The following is a 24,827-nucleotide window of genomic DNA, read 5'->3' as shown; positions in this document are numbered from 1 at the left end:
TCATTCCCTCCCATCCAGGAAGCTAAGAAAATCTGTTCTTCTGTCACAGATCCCCTTTCAAATTTTGGAAGGGAAGCATTTTGTGGGGACATTTTCACCACTCATCTCCAGATCTGTTCCTATTCATGTCTACATTATGGGTCTACTGTTATTGTCCTTACTTCTACTTACTGCTCTATTGTACTCTCCCTCTCCCAGATGTCATGCCCTCCAGTCCCCAAGATTCTCACCACCAATTTTCCTAGTCAGCTCCTCCACATCCCAAGGAAATTTAAGTATCAAAGCTGATTAATAATTTGGAACTCGAAAGACTAAACCAAACAGTTTATTTTTTCTTTTTTTTTTTTTCACTTAACCTCAGAGCTTCCTATTTGACTTGAAAAACTCTGTAAGCACATAAATCTCTGGAGTTTTAATGCCTTGTCACAAATCACACACCTGGCCAACAGAAACATATAAAGTAATAAAAACATTGTTTTCAATGCAAAATTTGATGAAAAGAAGTAGTTCCTTACTACAAAGATTCTAGAACAACTTGTCATGTTGTTGGACGACTAGCTGTCTATAACACAGCAAATGGAGGAATGGATTCAATTCTGTCCTTGACCTAAAAGACTTTCAAGATACTTCTTTCAAAGAAAGTAGAAAATTCTTCAAGTGCTGTATCATTGAGCAACAAGCCACGCAAGATGCCTAAGACCAGAAAAGGAAGAGAATGTGCCTGTGAACAAGGCATCCAAAGTCCTGCTCTCCAGATTGCACTGGTATTTTTCCAGTGGCTGTAAAATGCAGAAACAATACTAGAAGGGATCACAGCCTGATGATCCCTACTTTATCTGGGAGACTATAAAACCAATGTTGAAGCTCACTCCTGTCACATGGACAGAACTGAGCACCACTTTTCCAGATGAATCGTTTACTGTCAAGTTATTGTATTAAATAGCAAGCATTCACACTACTCTTACACTAAACAAAAACTGTGAGCCCCACTGTTTCAAACAATAGAGGTTGGCAGTTAAAATTCAGGACAGAATTCCAGGCTGTGCATTCTGGATAGACAGACACTCCTTTCTGCAGTCCCAAATCAACCATAAGCTCATTTAATCACAGCAGTTTTGGCCCTCCTGAAAAGAGCCAATTGTCAAAAAAAATGCTTTGAAATACACTCTGCTTCCTGATGCCTTCTCTTTCCCAAGCCTATGCTATCCTCAGGAGGTGGCTCCTGATGCTCCTTGCTCCAGCTTCCTAAGTTTATGATCCACAAGTTACTATTCAAATCAGAAATTCCCCAGTCTTGGCCCCCTATTTCTCTGAACAATAGCACGAAGCAAAAAATTCAGATGCCTCCAAGCAGCCAGTGCCTTTGCAGAATCTCCCTAAGGGTCACAAAGTGGCATGACTTGGGATTTGGAAACTTTTCAGATTGCTGAACTACATGAAGTTGAAAAGCCTTCAACAGTCATCGTCTCTGGAATCGACATTAGTTCAGGAAATGGAACCACCTAACACATTACCAACAGGGGGCTAACTTCCACACCCCTTCAGAGCTGATGCCAGCACAGCCAGCAATGAAAGTTAGGAAAAATCTGCTGATACGAACCTAAAGTAACTGCTCCCTTGTGGAAGCCCATGAGGTGTGGTTCCAGCTCTCTGTTGGAGCTGGTAACCGAGAAGGGCAACACTCAGTCCAGCAGGCAGAAAGTCTCGGCTCCAGACAGACTCCACAGGGAGTCCTGTGCTGCCCATACTTTCAAAGGGTCTTGGTATGTGCAGTAGAGGCAAATGTGAGGTGAATAAACGCAGACAAGAGATAAGAAACCACTTAACCTACTGAGATTCTTACAGAAGCTTCCCATGGAGGAGAAAACTTTAAACCAGAAAAAGCTGCAAGAATCTCTCTTCTTTAATATATATCCAAGGAATCTATTTCTGACTCTCCACATCTATATACATCTTCACTTTCTCTCTGTATCTTCATGTTCTTATACATAAATATTCATTTAAGTTTCTTCAATCATCACTGTACTGTCACACATCTTCCTTGACTACACTTGCTGGTCCTGCCCCCAGAGCAGTTTGGCAGCATTCACCTTTGCAATCATTTTCAGAGCTAAACATATCTCTTCACTTTAGTGCTTCTTCCCAATTACTCTTTCATGGCTCCTTACAGAGCATGTTGATTTTCATATCACCCAGGGAGTCTAAACACAAAGGGAAGGCAATATCTGCCCAAAATTAAAAGGTGTATCAAAAATGGAAGCAACTTCCATTTTTTTTAATGCAAGGTAGCCAAGTAGCAACTGAACAGACTGAATAACCCTAAAATACATTACAAAATGAAATGGCTGCTTTAGAAAAAACAGGAAAATCTCACATCACAGCAAAGGGTCCTCTCCATACAGATCTGTATAGCTGGGTTTACTGCAGGGGAAAACATATTCTGCCCTCCAACCTAACTTCATGTTGGGAGTGCACACCCATCATCTTGACTACAGTTTTCTCTAAAAGAAAAGCTGGATGTCCCAGCAGGAAAGCAGCATAAAATGCTTCAAACAGCCCCCAGTTTTGAAGAATTGTTTCCACATCTAGGTCAATTCAAAATATATAAAATATCTAGGCAATATATTGCCTAATTTACCTTTATATTTCCCTGTCACAGAAATTACAGATTTAGTGTCTGAATACTTTCTATTCATATTGTACTTCATTTAGGCCTAAGCAGACAGATTTATATGGAATACATTTTCTGCAAAACAGCAGTTGAGAAGATTTAAATAGCAGTTAGCACCTACATTCAGAGAGATACTAGACAAATGTCTAAAAATGATTAAATAGGATTAGTATCTTGTTCAAATTGAGTTCAATATGAGTTATGTATCTAAACATTCAAACATCTAGAAGGGCTTTACAAAAATATCTACTGCATTTCAGGGTAGCTACACATCTTTGTAAATCTCATTTTGTCTATATATGTCATAATAAATCCTCCAAAACATTAAAGTCTTTAACTTGCCATGGTTTTCCTCACACAAATGAGCATAATTTTTCTTAACTTACAAAAAACATTAACTGAAATTTAGAACTTAGCAGTTTTCCTTTGTTCTCTGCTTTATTCCCTGGGCAATCACATTTATTTAGTGTCACAATTTAAGTTTCAGCCTAAACCAGCTAAAACCAGGAAACCTACTGAGGAAGAGAATTCAATTAAAAAACAAAAACAAAGCCTTGTTAAAGTAAAGAAAAAATTAATCCCAGAGTACTTTATTCATAATATTAGTAGCAATGAAGTTATTTTCAACTGTAGTTGGAATCACTGAAGTATCACAACCACAATTATCTGTATTAGAGATTCAATCTTCAATACCATTAGGCTACCATGAAAGCTATATAGTAATAAAATGTAGAAGAAAAATAATGGAGGATGTTTAGCTGGTTCTTTTGGGGGTATATCTGATCAGATTCTGTTAACATTTAGTATTCAGTAGAGTATTGAACATACTGATCTCCACTGATTTCACAAAAAAAACCCCTTCCTTGCCCTCACCATGCTCAAAACAAATAACCTGAATGTATTGTGGTGACATAAAAAGCCATTCTGAGGTGTGGTAAGCAATACCTTTGAGAAATGAAGTGAACATTACATTCTAAATCTGTAAAAAGCACATGTTATATTTTTTTTATTATAATGTTAACCTTATACTATTCTCACTCTTTTATTATTTATTTTTGAATGTGCTATAAATAAATCAGATGTAACTGAATACATTGTCCTTGTATCCCATCTTACTTACTACATTAAGCTTGGTTTGGCTTCCACTGGTCATAAGATCTTCCTCTGATACTTTACTAAAATTTTCCAGATAATGGTCTGATAGTGTATGAGACAGATCTTCAAAAGAGTATTCCTTTTCTTGGCACAATTTGATTTCATCTAAGAGCTTTGATAATTCTCCAGTCACAGCTTCACCTTTAAAAACAGACACACCATTAGTCAGTAATTAGAATACCGGGGTAATTTATGCCTAAAAAGGAAATGCACATTCTTTAAACTTTATTATCTGTTATTTTCCATACCTTATCTTCTAAACAATGATCTTTATGCACCATTCTCTGCTCAAAAACAATGGCATCTTGTTCCAGGCTAGGAATTTGCTTGAGGCAATCTACATACTTCTGCATTGCCTTATACCTTGCATTTAATTAGGATGAATATATACTTACCCTTTCTATGTTTTCTAATCCTGAAAATTTATAGAAATAGTAACTATCCAAGAAAGTAAAATTAATCCAGGAAAGGAAAGTTTCTACAAACATACAAAATCAATACCCCATACTCTGCATCAGGTTCATGTTTGCTGCTGTAATTAATTAATACACTACATAAGCTCTGTAAACTGACTAAGAATGCATATCTCCCCCATCAAAGCAGCTGTGCTTTATGAATAATTCTTGCTCACTCTCCCAGGACTAAATGGAATGGTGGAAGAATATACTGGGCAAACCCAACATGCTTAAAACATGCCTTCCTACAGCAGTCTATCAGAAACCCACTAATAGTGCATTCTGCACTGTGTTTCATGTTTTCTCCTTAATTTATCAGATTTCTTAACTAAAGAAATCTACTAGAACAGTAAGACAATAGGCATTCTATGTCTATACTGAGGACCACTACTGGAAACAGCAGTAGTAATAAGTACTAGAATCACACTGAGTGCTAACCATTCTGCAAATAATCCACTGGCAGCAGCAAGGCCTCCACAGATTGAAAAGCTACTCATTATGATCAACCTCACTGGGTTCTGATAATGTACTGTGTGTGTGTTACACAGCTACCTTTAGTAATAGCAATGAAAAATGAAAAAGGCCAAGAGTTTCCAGAAGGAAGTAAGAAACCACTTTTTTAAATTAGGTTTACAATAGGCATATGGTGGAAACTGCAGTGCTTAGACTTGATAAAATACAGATGCTTCCATGTTACTCCATCTTTGGAAATAAAACGCTGAAAAGGAAAAACAGAGTGAGCATATTAAGCTCAGCATAAATAAACCAGACTTAAGTACACTCACATAACTACAGAATCCACAATAAAACTGTATCTGCTTGGTCTAGAGCTCTGTTTGTTTCAATTTTTTCATAGTTGCTATTTGCTATGCTAAGTAAACACAAATACTCAAAAATATATTTAAAGTATAACCATGGTCAGTTATTACCAAAATTTTCAGAGACAAGACTAGAAGTTGTTAATTAAAAGCATTTAATCTTTCTACTCTTAGTCAATGGTAGCTTTGCACAAAACTTGTAAATTAAGCAAGATTATAATCAGGTTTATTTATATTCTGCCTTTTAATTGGTAAATTGAAATTATTCCAGATTAATTATTATAACTAAAAATTGGAAGTAAAATACCTAAATATTAAAAACTATTCCAAGATCATGATACAGTGATTTTTTAAAAAAGAACAAGAACTACTGCTTCCTACAGAACTACATTCATGTCCCCAGTCCCACCATTCTCCTACATATGACCTGCAGTATTTCTTACTGGGCAAGCATGTGTTCTGTGTGACAAAACTGGAATGACCTGAGTGAGAGTGCACTAGTTGACTGGCTGATTGCAGCCAGAATACATAAAATACAGATTTTGCCTATTTCTTTCAGGGCAGGTATTAATTAGGGTTTTTTGCCTCTATCCAGCTCCCTATTTTCATGAAAGTCACAGAAAGGTAATTGATACTGCTATCCCTCTTCCAAAGTTGGTTTAAATTATCTGAAATTAGATTGTCAGTGAATGGCAGACAGATGGATAGGAAGCATGACCAAGTACTATTTCTCTCCTTTAGTATCAGATTACAGAATAGACAAGCAAAAGCCACCTAGCATGTTTTACATTATTTATACCTTGGTAAAAGGAAATAAGGAATGTGAGATCATGACCTTATTGTTAAAAAGTAAAACATATTTTTAAAATATTTGTTCCTTAATTTCAGGACAGACATTTCTATTGCACAGTTGGTTTCACAATCCTGCTAATCTCAAAGGAACTATATATCTTCACACACCACATATGTGTTAAGTATCCCAGTGGGAAATATTATTGGAACTACAGCATTTGTTCACTATTACCATGAAGATCATAACCTGACATGCATCAGGAAGCTTCATTCTCTCCTGAATAAAAATTCTCCCAGTGAACATGTTAAAGAAAAAAATAAAAAACATGTCAAAAAAGACCAAAAAAACCCAACAAACAACCCCAACAAACACAAAAAAATCACTACTAAGCAAAATAACACCACAACTCACACAACAAAACCAAGGACAGGCTCAGTTATTTGCCAGCAGTCAATTACACTCACTCTGGATAATTACTGAAGGCAGAAGTCAGGTTTGGTTCTACAGGAATGATGACTTTCATGAAAAAGACCACACTCAGGACATGCCCTGTTTTAGTGGCTGTGGTGTGGAAATGGTGAATCAGAACATAAAAAGAAAGCACATGCACACAGGTGACTGCTACAGTGTATGAAAGTTGTGTTAGAAGACAAATGGAAGAGCAGTATGTCTGTGACCTTTGAAAGAGGTTTCCAAACGTGAAACAATTGGTAGGTGCACTCATTGGGGAAGATGAAGTAAATTCAATTTTTAACCCAGATGCAAACGACACCTGCAGAGTATTTCAACATATTTACTATTTTTGTTTTACTTGATTATGCAATGAGTAAGGTCAGAAAAATTAAAAATATTTAAGATCAAACAATGCAGTACATTGTAATCCATTAGTGACGTGTCCTTTCTGAGAATACAGTTCCTTGCTTTTCTATATGACATGGATTACAGTGTATGTAGTCAAGATAGGTGATTCATGGTAGAAAAAAAACCATACTTGATATCAATAACATTCTTAATTTTTTTTTCCACTTTGTAAGTTTGTAGGAATATTAATATTAAAGTGAAATTCAGTATAGCTTTTGCATTCACAGAGTACACGTATTTACTTTTAGCCTTTGGAGATGGAGGAACTTCTGGGGACAAAACGCAAGACTGATGTTCTGCACATTCCAGTGGGCATTCCTCTGAAATGCTTGCATTTCCTGTTTCCATATATTCTGCAAGTTAAAGATACAAATACACTTAAAAGTCTGAATTAAGAGGGTTTATTTCAATCAAAAGTATATTTGCTACTTCATTTTTCATTAAAGAGTTTTCAAATTTTCGTATTACAACACTGTAATAATTATTATTCATAATAATAACATTATTATGAATATTAATATTGTCATTGGCAAACATTACTATTACAACCCTGTAATAACAATTATTCATAAACACTGCTGCAAGGCACTCATTTGTTGAAAGTACTGTAAAACACTAAAATGGCCAGTCCTTCACTCTGTGGAAACAGCTGCAGAAATCTCATTGTAAGGGTAATCAGTTGAGACTATCCCTGTGTTTTTCTTGCCTCCTTGAAATATCAACATGACTGTTCTATTACATTATAACAGTTAAAAGACACTTTTATTCTAAGTTTGTGGAGACTTTTTTTGTCAAGATATTCAGAATGCTCAAAATCCATACAAACACTGATATAAGAAAGCCAAATACTCTGCTTGCAGCACAGATGCAGTACATGAGGAAAAACAAAACACATCGCTGAATATTTAGTTAAAAATAGCAGTCTAAAAAGCAGTGTGCTGAAATTTCTGGTTTTTCCTCTTAAAACTTCCCTTGCCCCATGTTCACAATAATGTTTATAAAAATAGAAAAAAATATGAAATCATGAATGAGCTAAACTTCAATTTCATTACTGTTCTTTTCTTATAAATACCTACATTATTTTCATGTGCTTTTCTACACAAGTTACCTCAATGAAGACCAAAACATTAATGAATTGCAGTGCAATACTAAAAAAATTAATGTCTGCAATAGTGGCACTTTTTTTTCCCAGCAGGTTCTCAATTTGGGCAGCTATTCTGCATCTGCATTTTCTTGAGTTTATGAAATTGTTTAAATAATTTCATTGTGATACCAATAATAGCGTATGTTGCAACACACAGAGCACCAAAGTACAATAATGTCTTTCATCAATACCACGCTGAAGGACTAAGGAGCTTCTGGGAAGTGAAATCTCTGATTTAATTTCTGCAGTCTATAAATGCACTTGTTAAGCTTGCTGTAAGTCATTATTAAATAAAAAATCCCAAAACCCAAATACAATCTGTGATAAAATAGACATCTGAGAAATTGAAATCGGAAATGACATAGAACAGCAAGTGGTTTCAAAATGCTTTGCAGATTGTTGGGGTATTTTTTAAAAAAATTGTATAATTTGAAAGTGCCATATATTAAGTTTAATGACTGGAAGTGGTCCCTGGCATAATCTCTCATAAATTTCATCACATGAAAATTTTGCGTGTGCGTGGGTCTTAAAGGAAAGACGAACAGTAGGAGACCATGTGAAAACTAACACCATGACAAAATGCCCTGGAATGTTTTCCAGCTCTGTCAGAGATAGTATTTGCCAAGTTAATGTTTAAGATGAGGATAAGATAAAAAGGAAGCCATACCCAAAGAAAACTAAAAGAAAAAGAAATTAATGTATGAAAAATGCTTGCTTAGTAATTATGCAACTGTTCAAAAGGAAATATAATTCTATCAGGTGAATGTTACAATTATTAGATTATTACAGCTATAATTAGCAGAGGAAACAAAGGAGATATTGTGAAGAACTCTAACCTTGTTCTCACATAATCATACAAGTCTGTGGTTTTAAAGTAATTCTCTATTTTTGCTCTTTGTCAGTCCCCACTTCCAGACCAATGCACTTACCTCCTGGAGGCTAGTTCTGAAGAGGAAATCCCAAGTTCAACGTAAGTCTTAAACACTTACTTTAAAAACAACAGAGCTCCTTCCAGAAAACCTTTACAGCGGGCTCTCACAAAGTATGGTACAAAAAGCTTACAACAGGCTGGCAGCATGCCAATGTTTTGAGGGTAAAATCCTTGAGACTTTGGGCCTTTGCAGGACTACTGCTCCTAACTTGGTTTTATACTATTGAAAATCCTACCAGATAAAGACAGGGCCTCATTTTAAAGAGGCTTATAGTCTAGGTAAATGTACACTTACTCATAATACTGTCACAGAAAGAGACACAGAACAGGTGATCTGTATCAAGAGCCAAAGAAAAAGCACACAAAAGCACCGGATGCTTTCACCAGCAGCTGCATTCTAATCACCTGCAGCTGGCTAGGAATCCACCTTTAAATCCTCACTGCTGGGTGCTTGAGAGACTGATCAGAGTGGATCTCAAAGCAAAAAGAGAATTCAGGACAAAGCTAAGCTTAGTGACTTATACCACTTCATGACCAGAACAGAGTCCCCATCTGTGGTTTCACACAACTTTAGAGGAAAACCCATCATTCCTACCATAGGGAACAGTAAAGGCCGTTTAGGACACAACCTGTCAAATTCATAATGGGAAGAACGGACCATTTTACTTCTTCACCTTACCCAGAATGAACTTAACAGCTCAGTGTAAAGTGAGCACTACTGCAGCTCTTAATACTAAGAGTTCGAAAAACTTGGTCTGTTTAGTAGGATGGTTTTCTGTAGTTACCAGATTTTGTCAAAGCCCCACTCAACCTAAATTGCATCCTGTGCACAAAAAGTAATACCATAAAAGTGGCCACACAGCAGTGGAAATAAGAACAGTGGGGAATATAACTCAAGAAGGGAACAAGCTCTAGGAAGTTCAAGCAGTTGGAACTCCAGCTTTCTTAGTTTCTGTAATACTGGTTAGGCCAAAGCAATGGGAAAGACTGAACATATAAGCAAAGAAACACAGATGCCTCTACAGCACGAAGAGAGCATGGCCCAGCTCAGCTAGAGCTGCTCCTGAACTTCCAAGGAATATAAAAAGCACAACTTGCTTTAACTTCAGCTCCTCTTAGATCCTAATTTCTCACTGAGGTGGTAGGGTTAAGGGTTTTGCTTTGTTTACAAACCTTGGCTTTTAGAGTAACAGTTATATTCACCTCAGAAAACTTTTTATTTTAAAGGAAAATAAAAACCCCCTTATTTTTTTATTTTAATGGAAAATAAAAACCAACTTATTTTAATCCTTATTTTCCTTTAAATTAAGTAAAAGCTGCTTTCTTTTGTTTTTATACCCTACTTCAGCCATGCCATGTGGTAGATTCATATAGAATTCTTTCCTAGAACAATTTTTCCCTAAGAAGACCAAAAGGCTCTTTAAAACTCTAAAAAAACCAAAAAGACCAAACTTGACCAGGATATAAATATGAACACACACCTTTTTAAGCAGAAGACTCTCCAAGTAACTAGATCAGAGAAATAAAACTTATAGAAACCAGTCCCCTCCATAGCTACTATCCCTGCAGAGGGGTGCTGACACCACCTTCACATCTTCCTGAAGGACAGCAATCTTCAGAAAAACCTCTGCCCTCCCTAAGATCTCCCAGAACCTGTCTGAGGATTCTGCAGCTCTATTGAGTCCTGGCCCAGCCAGGAAACTCTCAAAACAAGCTCACTTGCTCCCATGGTAAGGAACACACCTGAGGCTTTGTGACCCAATTGCTTTTCTCTTTAAAGCAGCTGCAGTAGCAGGAAACTAACTGGGAACTACCATGGTCAGGTGTGCTAAGGTGACAGACAAGCTGAGATGGAGGCTGGTTCACTTCAGTCTCCTAAATTTCAGAGGACAATTTCTAAATGATTCAAGTTGAACTGAATCCCAGAGAAAACTGAAATTAATAGATGTTTTTGTGCATGTGCTCAGGGACGATAACAGAAACAGGCACTAAAGTACTCCTATGACTATGAGATAGGTAAGGTTGCAGCTAAACTTTCAATCTCAACAACAGTAGTTAAATTAATTCATGAATGCAGTCAATGCTCTACAGCCTTTGCACAAGAGCCTACAGAAGTTGAAAAGTCCACAGAAAAACAAAACAAAATGAACCCATAAACAAAAAAAAAAACCAAAACAACAACAACAAAAAAAACCACAAAAAAACACCCCCAAAAAAACCAACCAAAAAAAACCCCACCAAAACAATGAAGGGGAATTGAGATGTCAATTATTTTCATCCCATGAAGCTGTAATTAAATCCTTGACTGCAAACCTATTCCATTCTTCCAGCCTTGACTGAGGCTGGCCTTCTGCACTCAAGGGAATGGAAGATCTACTTGTCCACAGAAAGAGCAGAGAGAGAGTGAGAATACATTAAAAAAAAAAAAAAAGCCAGTGCTAATATCACCAAAGCTATTTAAGTAGAGAGGAATAGAAAGGAGTTCTGGTTCTGCAGCTGCTTATGTATTTTCCATTTATGAATAATTTGGTAACAGGTACAAACAGTGATAGGTTCATAAGCAGCTTCAGCAGAATAGAGGAAGCTGTTTTCCACTGCATTTCCCTCCATACTGTCTATGCAGCAGCACTTACTAGGGCTCATGCCATTTTTCATCTGTTTATCTACTATCTTCTTTGTTCCATAATAATGAGAATTCTGCTTCCAGAAATAGTAAAAGAGCAAGATTCTAATAGAGAGCATAGTGGGCTGTGCAGAAAGAGTTGAAAGATGGTGCATCTTGCACCTGCGTCACGTTCACATGTGCTGAAACTAAAACACAGCTGGTTGGTTTAATTTTAGGCCTACTAGCCTTGGCAACATCCCTTTTATCTCCAATGCCTAATTATAAAAGCCCTAAGTGCCAGTACTGTTAACTGCTTCAGCACTGAGTGCTGTTGTTTCATGCATTTCATGCACCCATGAAATGCATCCAGTACTTGGCCATGCTTAGCACAGTATCCTAATTCTCTGCTCTTCTAGTACATTGTACTTATACAGCTATTTATTCCTTACTACATTAAGAATCTAAACCCTAAGAAGTATTTTTGAGTTCAATGATACTCAGATCTGATGAAGACACAGAAAATGATGTGACATATATAAAAAACATAGAAGTAAAACCTGAACTGTCATTTCCATTAATTCCAACTGTAATTAACAGGCAGTACAAAACATTTTGGTGTTCTATAGCTTACTCAGCCTTTTTCCTGCTGCTCATTAAAGTGATCTTTTAATTTATTTTCCTTCTATCAGATAACATGCCAACACCTCAAAAAAGGCGGCAGACTTTGCAAACACACACACATAAAAAAACTTTTGCAGAAACTTCCATTACTCCCATTCCATTGCTTCCATGTAAAAAAAAAATCACAAGAATGCTAGGATCACTTCTAAAACCCCACAAGCAAAAGACCTTGTTTCTTTAAACCTACAATCTGTAAAAAGTAGTTGTCTAAATATTTTTTAAAAGAGGGAGAACAATTCCTATCCACAATTCTTAAATTCTGGGAGGGCATTTATTCACAGGTGGCTACCAGCCCTACTGGGTTTAGTATCAGCTCATGGGATTTAGTGTTACTAGCTCCATTAACTGCTTCTAAACACAGAAATTACTTCTATCTCCTTCAAAGAAGTTTCTTATGAATATTCCCAAAGCCAACTAATTTTCTTTCTAAACATTTCTTCCAAATCTGTTATCCCTCTGCATAACAGGCCCACCAGTAATACCAGTCTCATAATTTCCTTGCCCATTTCTGCCAGCCTGTTCATATGAATCTTTCAGCCTTTGTTTTGTATTTTGAAAGCTAATGTTTCGTGGCAGGGACAAATACTATGCTATGTTAATACTATAAACTCTAAAGTGATGCTCAGAACAGTGCAAGGGGGAACCAGAAAAAAATTAATGAGAATGCTTGGTGATAACATCTTAGTCTATCCTGGTAACAAGGTGAAAGAACAAATCAATGCCACTACATCTGCATAAAGTGAAAAATTAGCAAGAAACTTAAATTTGGCCAGTAATTGTCTGACATCATTAATTTAATTTCTATTTCCTATAAGTCTACATGAAAGAGCCGTGTAAACTGCTCTAGACAACCATCAGAAGACAGCAGCCTTAACAGGAATGTATTTGGAAGCCACTAAATCTCTCTCAGTAATTGCCCTTTCTTATCATGGAATTCATTATGCACTAAAGTCAAACTCAATTATAGTACATTCAGGATTCCAAAAATTCTAGTGCTTCACTGATTTTTCAGCTACAATAAGATAAATATCCATACTTTAGTGAAGACTATAGTCAGCTGTCTTTTAGAAGAGGGTAGGTCAACTGCATCATCAGTAGTGCTAGTACTGAGTCCTGATTTTTTCAACTTCAGCTCATACTTTGATGGATAAGGATTCAGTGAACATTTTGCTGATGAAAAAGAATATATGTAAGTTTCCCAAAAGAATATATGTGAGTTCTGAAGGAGCTCCTCAGGTTGTCTTAGGAGTCAGAATGGCATCTTTGTAACTATTTTTCATTCTTGCACATCACTTCTGATTACAGGCAGAAAGCAAATATAATCAGCTGCTCATTACAAGACAGTTTCACCACACTAATAAGAGCTGAAACTATTAAGCAGTAATTTTTGTACTTCAAGGCATGCTTTTGAAAAAGACTGCATGGCAAAGCAACAAAAATGACTGAAATTAATAGATTTCCTTTTTCTGTGCGTGTGTGGTAAAGACTGAGGGCAGCTACTGATCCATCAACATGAGAAACCCATGAGAGAGAGTGTGGTGCTTTTTACTCATAGAACAAAAAAATGTTCATCAGTGGGGTTAGAGACTGCAAAATTATCACAATACGGATAAAATGGAACAATAAAGAGGTAGTAAAATTAAAATTAGTTTAGTTGGTGCTGGGATTTCATGATGAATCTTAAATCAATACCTGAAGGATGATTGATTTGTATGTCTAAGAAAGTGGGAGCTCTGACTGATCGTTTTCCTGCCACTGAAGAAGTTCCAGGATGACATTAACCCTCTTTTCCTCTACATGGTAGTATGTTCATGCTGCAGCTCTGTGAGGACTTAAAGGTTGAAGCTTGAGTCTGACTCAAATTAGAAACTCCCTTCTGCTGACAGGGGAAGCCCTGTGTCCCCCACACAATCTCTTCCCTCCCACTTTTCAATGCACATTACTGTCAGTTACCTGGGACAGAAGTAACTTGGAGACCTGAATCACACAGGAGGCAAGCTAATTAAAACTACAGAAAGTATAGTTCTATGTTTTTAATATTATTTTTCATTATTTTATATATATCATAAATATATATTTTGTATTCTACCAGTTTGTGAACTGAATCAAGTCACTTTGAAGTCTCATGTAAATGGGGAATATGTAAGGGAACTGTGTAGGTGGAAATAGAGGAGGAGGAAGGGGGGAAGTGAGGGAAAAGGCAAAAGAAAATAGGAAGAAGGGAGAGAGGGAGACCTCAAGGCAATCCGTTAACTGGTTCAGCTCTAACATGAATCTGCTCCTTACAGGAATACCTCTCCTAGAGCCTGCAAAATTTTCATTATACTTATAGGAGCTTTGTATCTTCAGTCCATCATCTTACTAGAAAACTTTATGGAAGCTGGTTAACTAGTTTGGAAGTAATTCAGAAAAGCAATGACACAGTATGGCTACATGGCCTCATTTTCTCTAGGAAATGTTCTTAGAAAATAGAGTTATAAGGGAGCCTGTCATGTGCAAAACCAGCACTGAACTGATTAAAATGGCTGATTTAATGGTGGGAATAATCAATACAGATGAAGATGCAGCACTGATACCTGCAGGGACCTCCTCTGTCAAATGCACTTAATGAAAGGCTAAGCTGAAAATGCAGGGAACAAATTCCATAGAAGAGAAGAAATGACATTTAACACTGAATTATGTTGTAGTTCATGTTTCATCGCTTTACAGCCATCTTCTAGAGTAAAAGATTGAAGTAAACAACGAACTTCCATCAACCTTACACCATGAACATACAATGGGGAATGAGAACAAATGCATGTACGAAAAACTTATTATTTCTCCTACAATAACAAGAAATACTGCCTGGTTTATATTTTTTTTCATTTAAGGAAAATGAAAAAATATAATGAAATGGTTTGAAAAATTGTCATCATCTTTCAGTCATTTAGTTGCTGCAAATCAAGCATTTCAATTGTAGGTTATCATTACAATTTAATAGAACTGCTACTGAAATATTACAATATGTTATGGTGTAATGAAGAATGTTAAAAGACTAAGTATAAGTGACACACCATGGTAATGTCAGTGGCCTGCAAAAAAGAAAGGGTTTACTCTGAAATTCAGATAGTGGACAACTTATTTTTGTTCAACTAGTCTTTTTAAATCAAAAGACTGCTCCTTTGTGTAATGAAACATTTAGAGATTAGAAATCACAATACACAATAATATTTCTCTATTGTATCTAACAAATGTGTAATTGAATATGCCTTACCTTGAAGTAGAGCTGCAATTTGGAGAGACTGCTGAGATGGATGCTCTTTAAGTATATCCAAAACCGTTCTACCCAAACTGTCCTTTATGTTGGTATCAATTCCTGAAACAGAAATGGATCTGTGGTGGAATATTTAACATTAAATGCTTTGGATTATAAATGTATTATATCAGACTGAGTTATCCAACAAATTGAAAACAAATGGTTTTACAACTGCATTACAGCTGAAGTAGAGGATACATTTCTGTTTAAAGTTCGAGTAGCCTAAAATTCACCTGCTGACATAGATGGTTTTTATGTTTCTGTATATCATGCGGATATAAAGTAACCAAATTTGGGATTATTTTAACAGATTGTTCCACAAGAACAACCAGCCTGAAAAGGATATTTAGTAAAATCAAGAAATTGTCTGAATGTTTTCCTACATTTCTCTACAAACTACTTTAATTCACTGGGAACTTTCTGGTCCAGAGTACCAGTATGTGTTTCGGGAGCAAGGCTGAAAAAGTTTTTATCTACGTGTTACTGAAGTTGTACTTCATGGCAACATTTTCAAAACTCATGCCATGAATAGACTGAAATACCCATGTGTAGAATACAGGCACTATGAACAGCCACAGGATTTCCTCACAGACCATCCGTACTGGTAACAAAGTAATGGTTGGGCTTAAACCGTAAATTAAGTTTGAGGCTTGCCCTGGATCAGGACCTGTTGTACAGGGTACTGCATGACTCTACCTCTGCCATGTAGGAGCTTCCTTGGAAATTTGGCCTTATGGTAGAATGCTTAAGTTGTTTTTCAGTTTAGATGTGCTTTCATAAAAAGTAAAGATATGAAATGTCCTAGGAAACAAAGTGAAATTCCTCTCAGGACACCAGAGAAAAACAGAGGAAGTAGGATTTAAAAGGACATTCTGAAAGCATCCAGAAAAGGCTGAAGTTTCCTAACCCAACGGACATTTTCCTAATTTGTTTTGTGAGAAACACAAATTTTTTTCACTGAAAACGAAACCGAACTATTACTGGGCTATTTAGCAGCGGCAGTTGACTTTCAGAGGCCAGACATACCAATCCACATCTTTCCTTTGTAGCAGCTACTTATAACATCATCTGACTCTTTTTTAAGCAAAACTAGAAAAGAAGGGATTGTTAGGTACAAAAGGCAGAAGGTGGGGAGTGTCGCAGAAGTGCAGAGCATTTGGGGTTAAAGGTTCACTGTGAAGATTCTACTCCACTGTCTTGACAATTGTATGCTGGTAGAGGCTGTAAACATGTATTAATCTGAAAAAGTTGGGCTTTTTCTGCGGTCTAAAGGGCTTCCTATGCTTGTGTGATGTTCTCCAGTCCTTCCTTTTTTAGGAAATAAAAAGGCCTTTCCAAGGGCAGGTAAAGATCCCTTTCAGCCTCCTTTTTCATCCAAACAGAGAACTCAGAAGGACCACTTTTTTTTCTGAAAACAGGTCTGAGGTCAGGCATACACTCATTGAGATTCAGATGAAGAGCTACAAGTAGGATATACCTTCTTTTGCAATATATATGTAACACCACAAAACTGATAATAAAGACCAATGAGATCCCTCAGTGTAATGGAAGTTCATGGATCTGCAAGAAATTATTTCTAAAAATTTTCATTCTCATTGATCTTACCATTTACCTGAGAAGACAGTTATCTAGATAAGTAATTTACCTACAACAATTTTGAAACTTATTATGCAGAATATAGGTTGTTTGGACTTTATATCCCCCTGTTCTTTTCTTTCAGGACAAATGCAATTCTCAGAGATATAGTGTCTTCCCCTTTCTTTGCAGGCTCTCAGTTTATCCAGGAAATGAAGAAGCAAGCAGAATGGTGTGTATGCTAGGAATAGCTAACTGAAGGAAATAAATGTGAACATGAATCTTCTGGTCTCTACATCAAAGAATATTCTTGGCTGCCTTTCAGAGTGGATAACAAAATTTTATGTAGCCATTTTGTTCTCATAATACATTTATTCTCCGAATACAGTGACATACACTGAGTCATATATGGAATTTCTGAGTCTGAACATCACCTTTGTTCTCTGTGTATAACAATTTCTTATTCTAAAGAACACTGTTTTAATGGGAAGTACATGTGATTAGATTTGCAAAGGCTGATAAAGATAACAGTAATTTGTATAACCAAAACTTAAGGACACATCAAATTAGAAAAATTAAGGATATTTGTTCAGTGTTTCCCGGAAATCAGATTTACCTGTTTCAAGCAAAATGCGTACTACCTCCACCTTTCCAAATAGGGCTGCTTCATGTAGGGCACTCCCTTTTTCTGTCTAGAAAAGAAATATTGTGACACTTAAATACCAATTAATTTTTCTGTAAAGAATACACTTGGAAAATAAATATTTTTTCCCTTCTATTTTACTTATACATTAAAAAAAACATGGAATAAGCAAGAATAAATACTAGAATACAAGATTTTTTTATTATTGTTCAAGACAAAACCAAAAGTGCTATCAGTTCTACTGTAAAATTAATAACTATGTAAGAAAATATAGTAGGAATGGAATACAGCTCCCTGTTAACAAGCCTGAGTTTGTGAAAAATTTCTAAACTCCCATTACAGGCAGTAAAAATCTAGTCAGCACCATCAGTGGAACACAGCACTTCAGCAGAGTCAGACAGTTTACGTGTGGACATCTACAATTAGATGTTTTAGTGTGAAACTGGATCACATCCTAGAAGGTCAATTCAGTTATATGTGAGAGATGCCCTAGGACATCCTGGGGTCCAGCTGCTGGGTCAGTTGATGTTCACATTTGATCTGCCTCACATCTGCCCCATACAGATGCCTTGGATACCCTAAGGCACAGCTTTAGATGCCTATGCTCATGTCATTTGAATTCTAACTTAGCTGTCTGTGAACTTGATTTTGTAGATTTTTTTGACACAAAATTCTTTGTGAGCAGACTTTTGCTCAAATAAAATTTATAGTACTGAAAAACACACTATCCCTCTTAACAAGCTACTTTTCTTAGTATTTCATACTGCTGTTACTGAAAAATCTGAACAGAATCACTTTCCATCCAATAGCATTAGCTAGAGCACTACTAGATCTCACTGAGTATCTGACTTACCTCCTTTTTTTGATGGTAAATTAGATTTTGAAATTTATCTGTGGCAAACATTAAAGATTTTGCTGCTTGAATTTGTTTTTTTCTGTACTTTATCCAGTCATACTTACTATGGTAGAAGGACCTTAAAGATACACACATACAAAACCCAATTCTGAAATAAAATAGTAATTCATCATTAATTAGTTGTGTCAGAATGCATCAGAGTTACAGCAATGCAATGACAGGATATTTAGAAATAATCAGAGATCCTCAGATAGGATGAGAGCACACTGTAAGAGTACATACGTCCTACTACTGCTTAGTACATGGAGGTAAAAAGTAGAGCATGCCCAATGACATCTACATCCTGCACACCACTTATACTAATAGTATAAAAGAGAGGAGAAGGAAGTCAGTAAGAGAATATACATACGAAACACATATCTCAAAACAACTTCTAATATTTCCATTTTCAGAAGCAATCCAGTTGAACATTCCCAGGTTTATTTGGAACAAGAAGACTAAATATGCAGATTTACTTAGAGATGGTCTCAGAATCCTTTACTTAAACAATATCTTCAGGATATTTCCAGTTAGTGCAATTGACTTCAAAATAGGATAACTCTGCAACAACAGTGCAACCACAGAGGCACACACAGAGATTAATGTGCAGCTCAGAAATTTCTGGGAATGTGAAAAGTTCTCAGAAAAGTCACTGATAGTTATAGCTCTGATTACTGAAAGAGGTTTGACATCAGCAATCTTGAAAAAAGCTTATTATCTTCTTGGTGTCATATGGCATTTCCTTTGGATTGGTCACTTCCTGGCATAACTATTAGGTGGATCTGGTACTATTAAAATAGAGTTCTCTGTCATCGAGGAGGAGTGTTAACAGCAGGTCAAGGGAGGTGGCTCCCCTTCTGCTCACTACTGGAGGGTCCACACCCAAAATGCTCTATTCAGTTCTGGGCTCCCCAGCACAAGATGGAGATAGAGCTACTAGAGAAATACATTAAAATTGTTGAGACAGAAGCATCTCTTCTATGAGCAAAGACACAGCGAGCTGGGACTGTTTAGCCTAGACAAATGAAGGCTTACAGTGGATCTCATCAATGTGTACAAATATCTGAAGGGAGGGTATAAAGAAGTCTAAGCCAGGCTTGGTCATGCCCAGTGACAGAAGAAATAATGGGGGAAAACTGAAACACAGTGGGTTCTGTTTGAACATATGAATTTTTTTTTTTTTTTTTTGCTTTGCATGCAACTGAGCTCTGGTACAGGTTGTCAAGGAAAGTTGTAGGGTCTCAGCCCTTGAAGATATTCAATTCCAAGGTTGTTTGGACATGATCCTGGGCAACTTATTCTATGAGATTCTGTTTGAAAGGGGGAGTTGGACCTGATGACCTCCAGAGTTCCCTTCCAACCTCAAACAAGCTCTGATTCTGTCAAAGATAAGAATTAGTGATGTACACACAAACAATGAAATCCACAGAGGTTCAATTGTTAGAGGAAGCCAGAGCACTAAATTTTATTTCTAAAAGATTGAACCACAAAGATGAAAATCAGTTGCACCTTGACTAAAATTGTAGCTATCGTTCTCTACTAATAAGGATCCTTGATTAATGGAAAAAATGGACTACATTAGTGACAACCGTACCATGATCTGAGACTGAGATAGATCAATGTTCTGGCATACTGAATCAACAGCTTTGAGGACGAGGAATAGGATTTATCCTCTGATTACCCAGTTAAAGGGGGTAAAGGATCCTGATACGATAATTGGCATGGGCAGCAGTCTTTCTGTACATCAAAATTCCCCACTGGAGGAAAGGTAAGCAATATTTTCCTTGATGAAAGCACACATCTTGTAAGAAATTGAATTAAAACTAACAGGAGAAGAGGAACTTCCTGTAGATGTGTACGGTAAACAAATCTATCTGGGAGCAACCTAAGAACCAGAAGATAGTTCTACTATGCATAAAGGGAGTACAGGAACTTAACCCACCTTTACACATGCAATTCATAGAGTTGGAAGAGGAATCCAAACTTAAATGCCATTTTTTCCATACATACTTTCTTGCTTCTTAGTCTATTCTACCATAATATTTCCTGTCATATCAGAACATGATCCTAAAATGCTTTATAGACATTCCACACTGCCCTGAATTCTAGGGCAATCTGTGCTTTATAACTCTGAGCTATCAGACAATAGTAATGAATGTCACATCCTGGAAATGAGATATATATTATTAACAATTTGTTCAAAAGAGTAATTTAAAAGGCACACCACATAAACAGTGCAAGGATCTGTACACTATCAAAGGTGATTTCTGAACAAGAGGGGAAATATTACCATGAAGCTGAACTAAAACCAATCTGAGAATATGGAGATTGAAAGCACACTTGTAAGATGCAGGCGTGTAATCCTGCATAAGATGTCATGGAGATGAATGCTGACACAAATCTTAAAAGCCCTAGGCAGGATTTCATGGTAATAGTGAATAACTAACAAGTGAATCAGATCCCTCGACCCAAAAACTATCCAGAAGGCAGAAATGCCCTTGTTACCAGACAGTTCAGTTACAAAACTCTGCTTTAACTTAGAGGGAATGCTGAACCTCAGGATGAACAGGGCCAAGAGAAATTCAGACTGGCTAAGTAGATGTATCTCTCTTTTTAGATGTACATGTGGCTTACTACCTGAAGGTAGAAGCAAGTTCAGAATGTTTTATTGTGCATTAGAGCATTTACACAAATTGCAAGGATTAAAAAATACAGTTGCAAGTAATTTCTATATATTATTTAATATGTCCTAGAACTTTTAGGTAGCTCTTTTTCACTTATAACAGTGTGCTTGCACACTAATATATTCTTCTCGTCTATACTACAGCAAGTGAGCTTAAGATTTATAGACAATTTTCACTGCTTTACTTCCTGAATCTTTCATTGCCTTGCATCATATTTTCCTGGCAAAGTAAACACTACCATTATATTTTGAAAATCTTTCCCAGTGATACTTAATACAGAAACTGCTGGCAATTTCTCATGAACAAAGTGAGCTAAAGTCTACTTGAGTTTGCTCCAATGGATAATATATTGACACTGACATAATTTTCTTTATATGGAATACAGAGAACTGCAATAGAGCACAAATTGTGCTAAACATAATAAAACAGTCCCTGCCCCTGCTTACTACTAAATACAGGCCAGCTGGACACATAAATCAAGCTAGGACAGGAGGACATTGTCAATAGGCACACCAGAATACCCAGGTCAACTTGGTGTACAATTTGCAGGCTCACAGAGAAGCATCAAGGGTTTTAATAATTACATATTTTCTTTTGATCATGTAAATATGCAAGAGTTTGTAATTAGGTCACTTGTCTAGTCCTTATTCATAGGCAGTTTGCTATAGTTCTGACATGGATTTCAGACAGAATCTGAAGGACAGAATGTAGCTTTGCAAATTGATTCACAGAATATCCTCCACACACAGTGAGAGCAAAAAGGAGGGCGCACAGCTTTTGGCAGAACTACCAGTGATAAGCAGTGGAAATTGCCATCATTATTGGAACAGACGGGGAAGGCAAATAGGGATAGATGAAATTTGGATAAACAGAAGAGGCCAAGATTTTAGGGTAGTTATAATTATTGAACAACTGTTTACATGAAACATACTGAACTGTGCAGTCTCTTAATTTACTGAAGGCCCAAAGTCTATCACTCAACCAAAACGTGTATTTTTCATATGTTTCAATATAAATGAAAACTCCAAAGCATAAAGAGTTGAAGCAGATTTGTATCACCCACTCCTAAATAATTCCAGATTGAAGGATAGTGGATAGACCTGGGAAGTTAATAAAATGTGTGATTAATTAAATAAAAAAATTAATGCTCTTTTATTAGTCCAAATTTTTGCTGTGATTAAAAGTGGTCAGGGAGTAAAAAAGAGAAAGAAAAGAAAGTAAACCTCCCATTTAAATAAATACATCTTTACAACTACAGAGTGATACAAGACCAGCTACTCCTATTATCATCTCTAAATATTCTGAGAGGTCTTTATGGTGATAAACTGAATTTATTTAACATGTTTAAATGTGTGCAAAGTTGTTTACCACATAAGATTTTACTTTGCAAATTGTTTTTTCCCAAACAGTGATGCAGATCAATTTAATTAATAACAAAATAGTTTTAAGTGACAGGCTGATATTTTGTGCTCTCCTCAGTTTAATAAGCTGCCAGTAATCATCAACAGAATTTTTCAGAGGCTATAGAAATAATAAGTTAATAAGCCAAATTACCAATATGTTAAGTTGCTGAATGAAAAGGAACATATTGACAGAGAATCTGTACACCAGCAAGAAAATAAATAAATTATATTTCCTTATAGCAAGTGGGACAAAACCTCTAAGAAACAAGATAACCTAGTGAAAAAAAATCTCTGCCTCTGAATAACTACAGAAAAAAATCTAAGAATATAAATCACTTAAAAACAATTAGAATAAAAAAAAATTAAGAACAAGTAAGCCCTAATATTTTAATGTAGATGTCAAAGAGATCACCATTACTAAAAGAATCTTTCATTTCTTAAAAGATTCCAGGCACTGTATTTTTTAAAGTCTAGTGAAAAATTTTTAGTATAACTATAGATAAAAATGGCTTAGGAGAACTCACAGTAATGCTAAAATTATCTAGATTACATAAGAGGAAGAACAGATTTCATAAAAGAATTGTGTAATATTTTGCCCTCATGTAACCATCAGTTTGTAAGTTGCCATGACAGATTATTTTCCTTCAATTATTCTATTTCTTAACTATCAATTCAGGCACCAGTTTCTTTCTGATTTTTTCCTCATTCTTTCGCTACAGATAAAAGAGAAATTATACCTTCAGAAATATACATTTGAAAGTTCTATGTTGCTGTAGCATTAAACTTTTCTAAATTACTGAAGCTGTAGTAATAGAAAGGAAAGATAAAAAATGAGCTGCTTATATTAACATTTGCAAATGTCTCTTTTTCTAGTAAAGAAAATCAAAATCAAATTAAATTGAAAGCTTGATGGGTGGCAAACTCACAAATCACAAAAAAGTATTTCACTTTGAAATAGTTTGAAACAAGTATCAACACTAACTCAAAACATGTGAGAAGTAATAACAGTAGCAAAACAATTTTACTACATTTTGCTATGGAAGGCACTTGAGAATATCCACTTCTAATCTTAAAATACACTAATATTTTCTGATTTGTTTTGTTTTGTTTTTTTTTTTTTAATCTTTCTTTTCTTCCCCACTTCACATTCTTTTTCTCAAAAGTTGAAAAACAGGATGTTGATGGAAGAATCCAGAAATAAAAGTATATGGAATCCAGGTCCAATCTTTCCATATAAAAGGTAACTTTGTGTATAAAGGAGTTTAATTAAATGCACCTTAATTAAAGCTTTAAATGGATATAAATTTTAATCAACGTTCAGACAAAGTTTGCAAGATTTGTTCACAGATTCACAGAATCTTCTAAGTTGGAAGTGACCCAGAATGATCATCAAGTCCAACTCTTAAGTGAATGGCCCATACAGAGATTGAACCCACAACTTTGGTGTTTTTATCAACAGGCTCTAACCAACTGCTAAGTGCTAGAGAATGTCTGAATATGACTCTAAAGGAAATGTAATTAATTTTGCTTGCTTGCTTTATCTGAAAAAAGATATAACAACCTTAATTCAAAGCATATTTTACACAGTGAGAGAGAGACAGCAAGGAAGTTACTCCATTTATGAAGATTTAATCCACTGTGCAACAAACACAGTGCCATCAATCAAAATCAAGAGAAATCATAAGATTGAGGCAAAATTCCAGAACACATAACAGAATCCAGTCCTCCGTAGTTAAAAGGCCTTCCAGTACAAAGAATTGAACAGAAAATTCACTGCTGTTGTACCTTGTGTCTCTTCCCATCTATGTCTATTTTATTCAAAGTTACCCCTTTAACATCCTTATAACTTACTGTGCATAAAACTAGATGCACCAAAGAGCTGACAGGTTGGAGTCAGTAGCTGGGAGAGTGTATTGCTCTAGAATTTTCTCACAGATTTAAGTAACACGTGTTTATAAATGCAGAAAATCAAAATTTTTATTACTTAGTAACTTGAGTTTAGAATGGAATAATTACAGGAAAATGAGCTCTCAGTGAAACAGTGGTTTAGATTGCTTTGACCATGAAGGGCCATAGCTCTAGAAAATCAGCTTACGACCTTTACAACCATTGCTGTAGAAAATATATTTATACACACCTACATGAATGGTTGATATGATTTGTCTATCTACACGTTTCAAGACAACATTAAAACATGCACTCAGCTTTGAAGATATGT

General features: G+C 35.9%; 1 protein-coding gene across 8 annotated transcripts in view; it reads right to left on the bottom strand.

The window, feature by feature from the left end:
• Positions 1 to 24,827, bottom strand: part of ANKS1B (ankyrin repeat and sterile alpha motif domain containing 1B) — a 407,446-nt gene that overhangs the window by 324,912 nt on the left and 57,707 nt on the right. For 7 of the 8 annotated variants that reach the window (XM_030960758.1, XM_030960760.1, XM_030960754.1 and 4 more), the window contains exons 5-8: positions 17,601 to 17,676; positions 15,368 to 15,469; positions 6,996 to 7,106; positions 3,792 to 3,967 (exon numbers count right to left, since the gene is read on the bottom strand). In XM_030960758.1, coding sequence (XP_030816618.1) covers positions 3,792 to 3,967; positions 6,996 to 7,106; positions 15,368 to 15,469; positions 17,601 to 17,676 — 465 coding nt within the window. Of the gene's footprint in view, positions 1 to 3,791; positions 3,968 to 6,995; positions 7,107 to 15,367; positions 15,470 to 17,600; positions 17,677 to 24,827 lie in introns of those variants that run through there. The other variant, XM_030960756.1, reaches the window with a different exon arrangement.

This window comes from Camarhynchus parvulus, chromosome 1A (genome assembly GCF_901933205.1).
Source record: "Camarhynchus parvulus chromosome 1A, STF_HiC, whole genome shotgun sequence".
NCBI lineage: Eukaryota > Metazoa > Chordata > Aves > Passeriformes > Thraupidae > Camarhynchus > Camarhynchus parvulus.
Note: the sequence above shows the minus strand (reverse complement) of the source record. Positions and strands in the feature narration are given on the sequence as shown.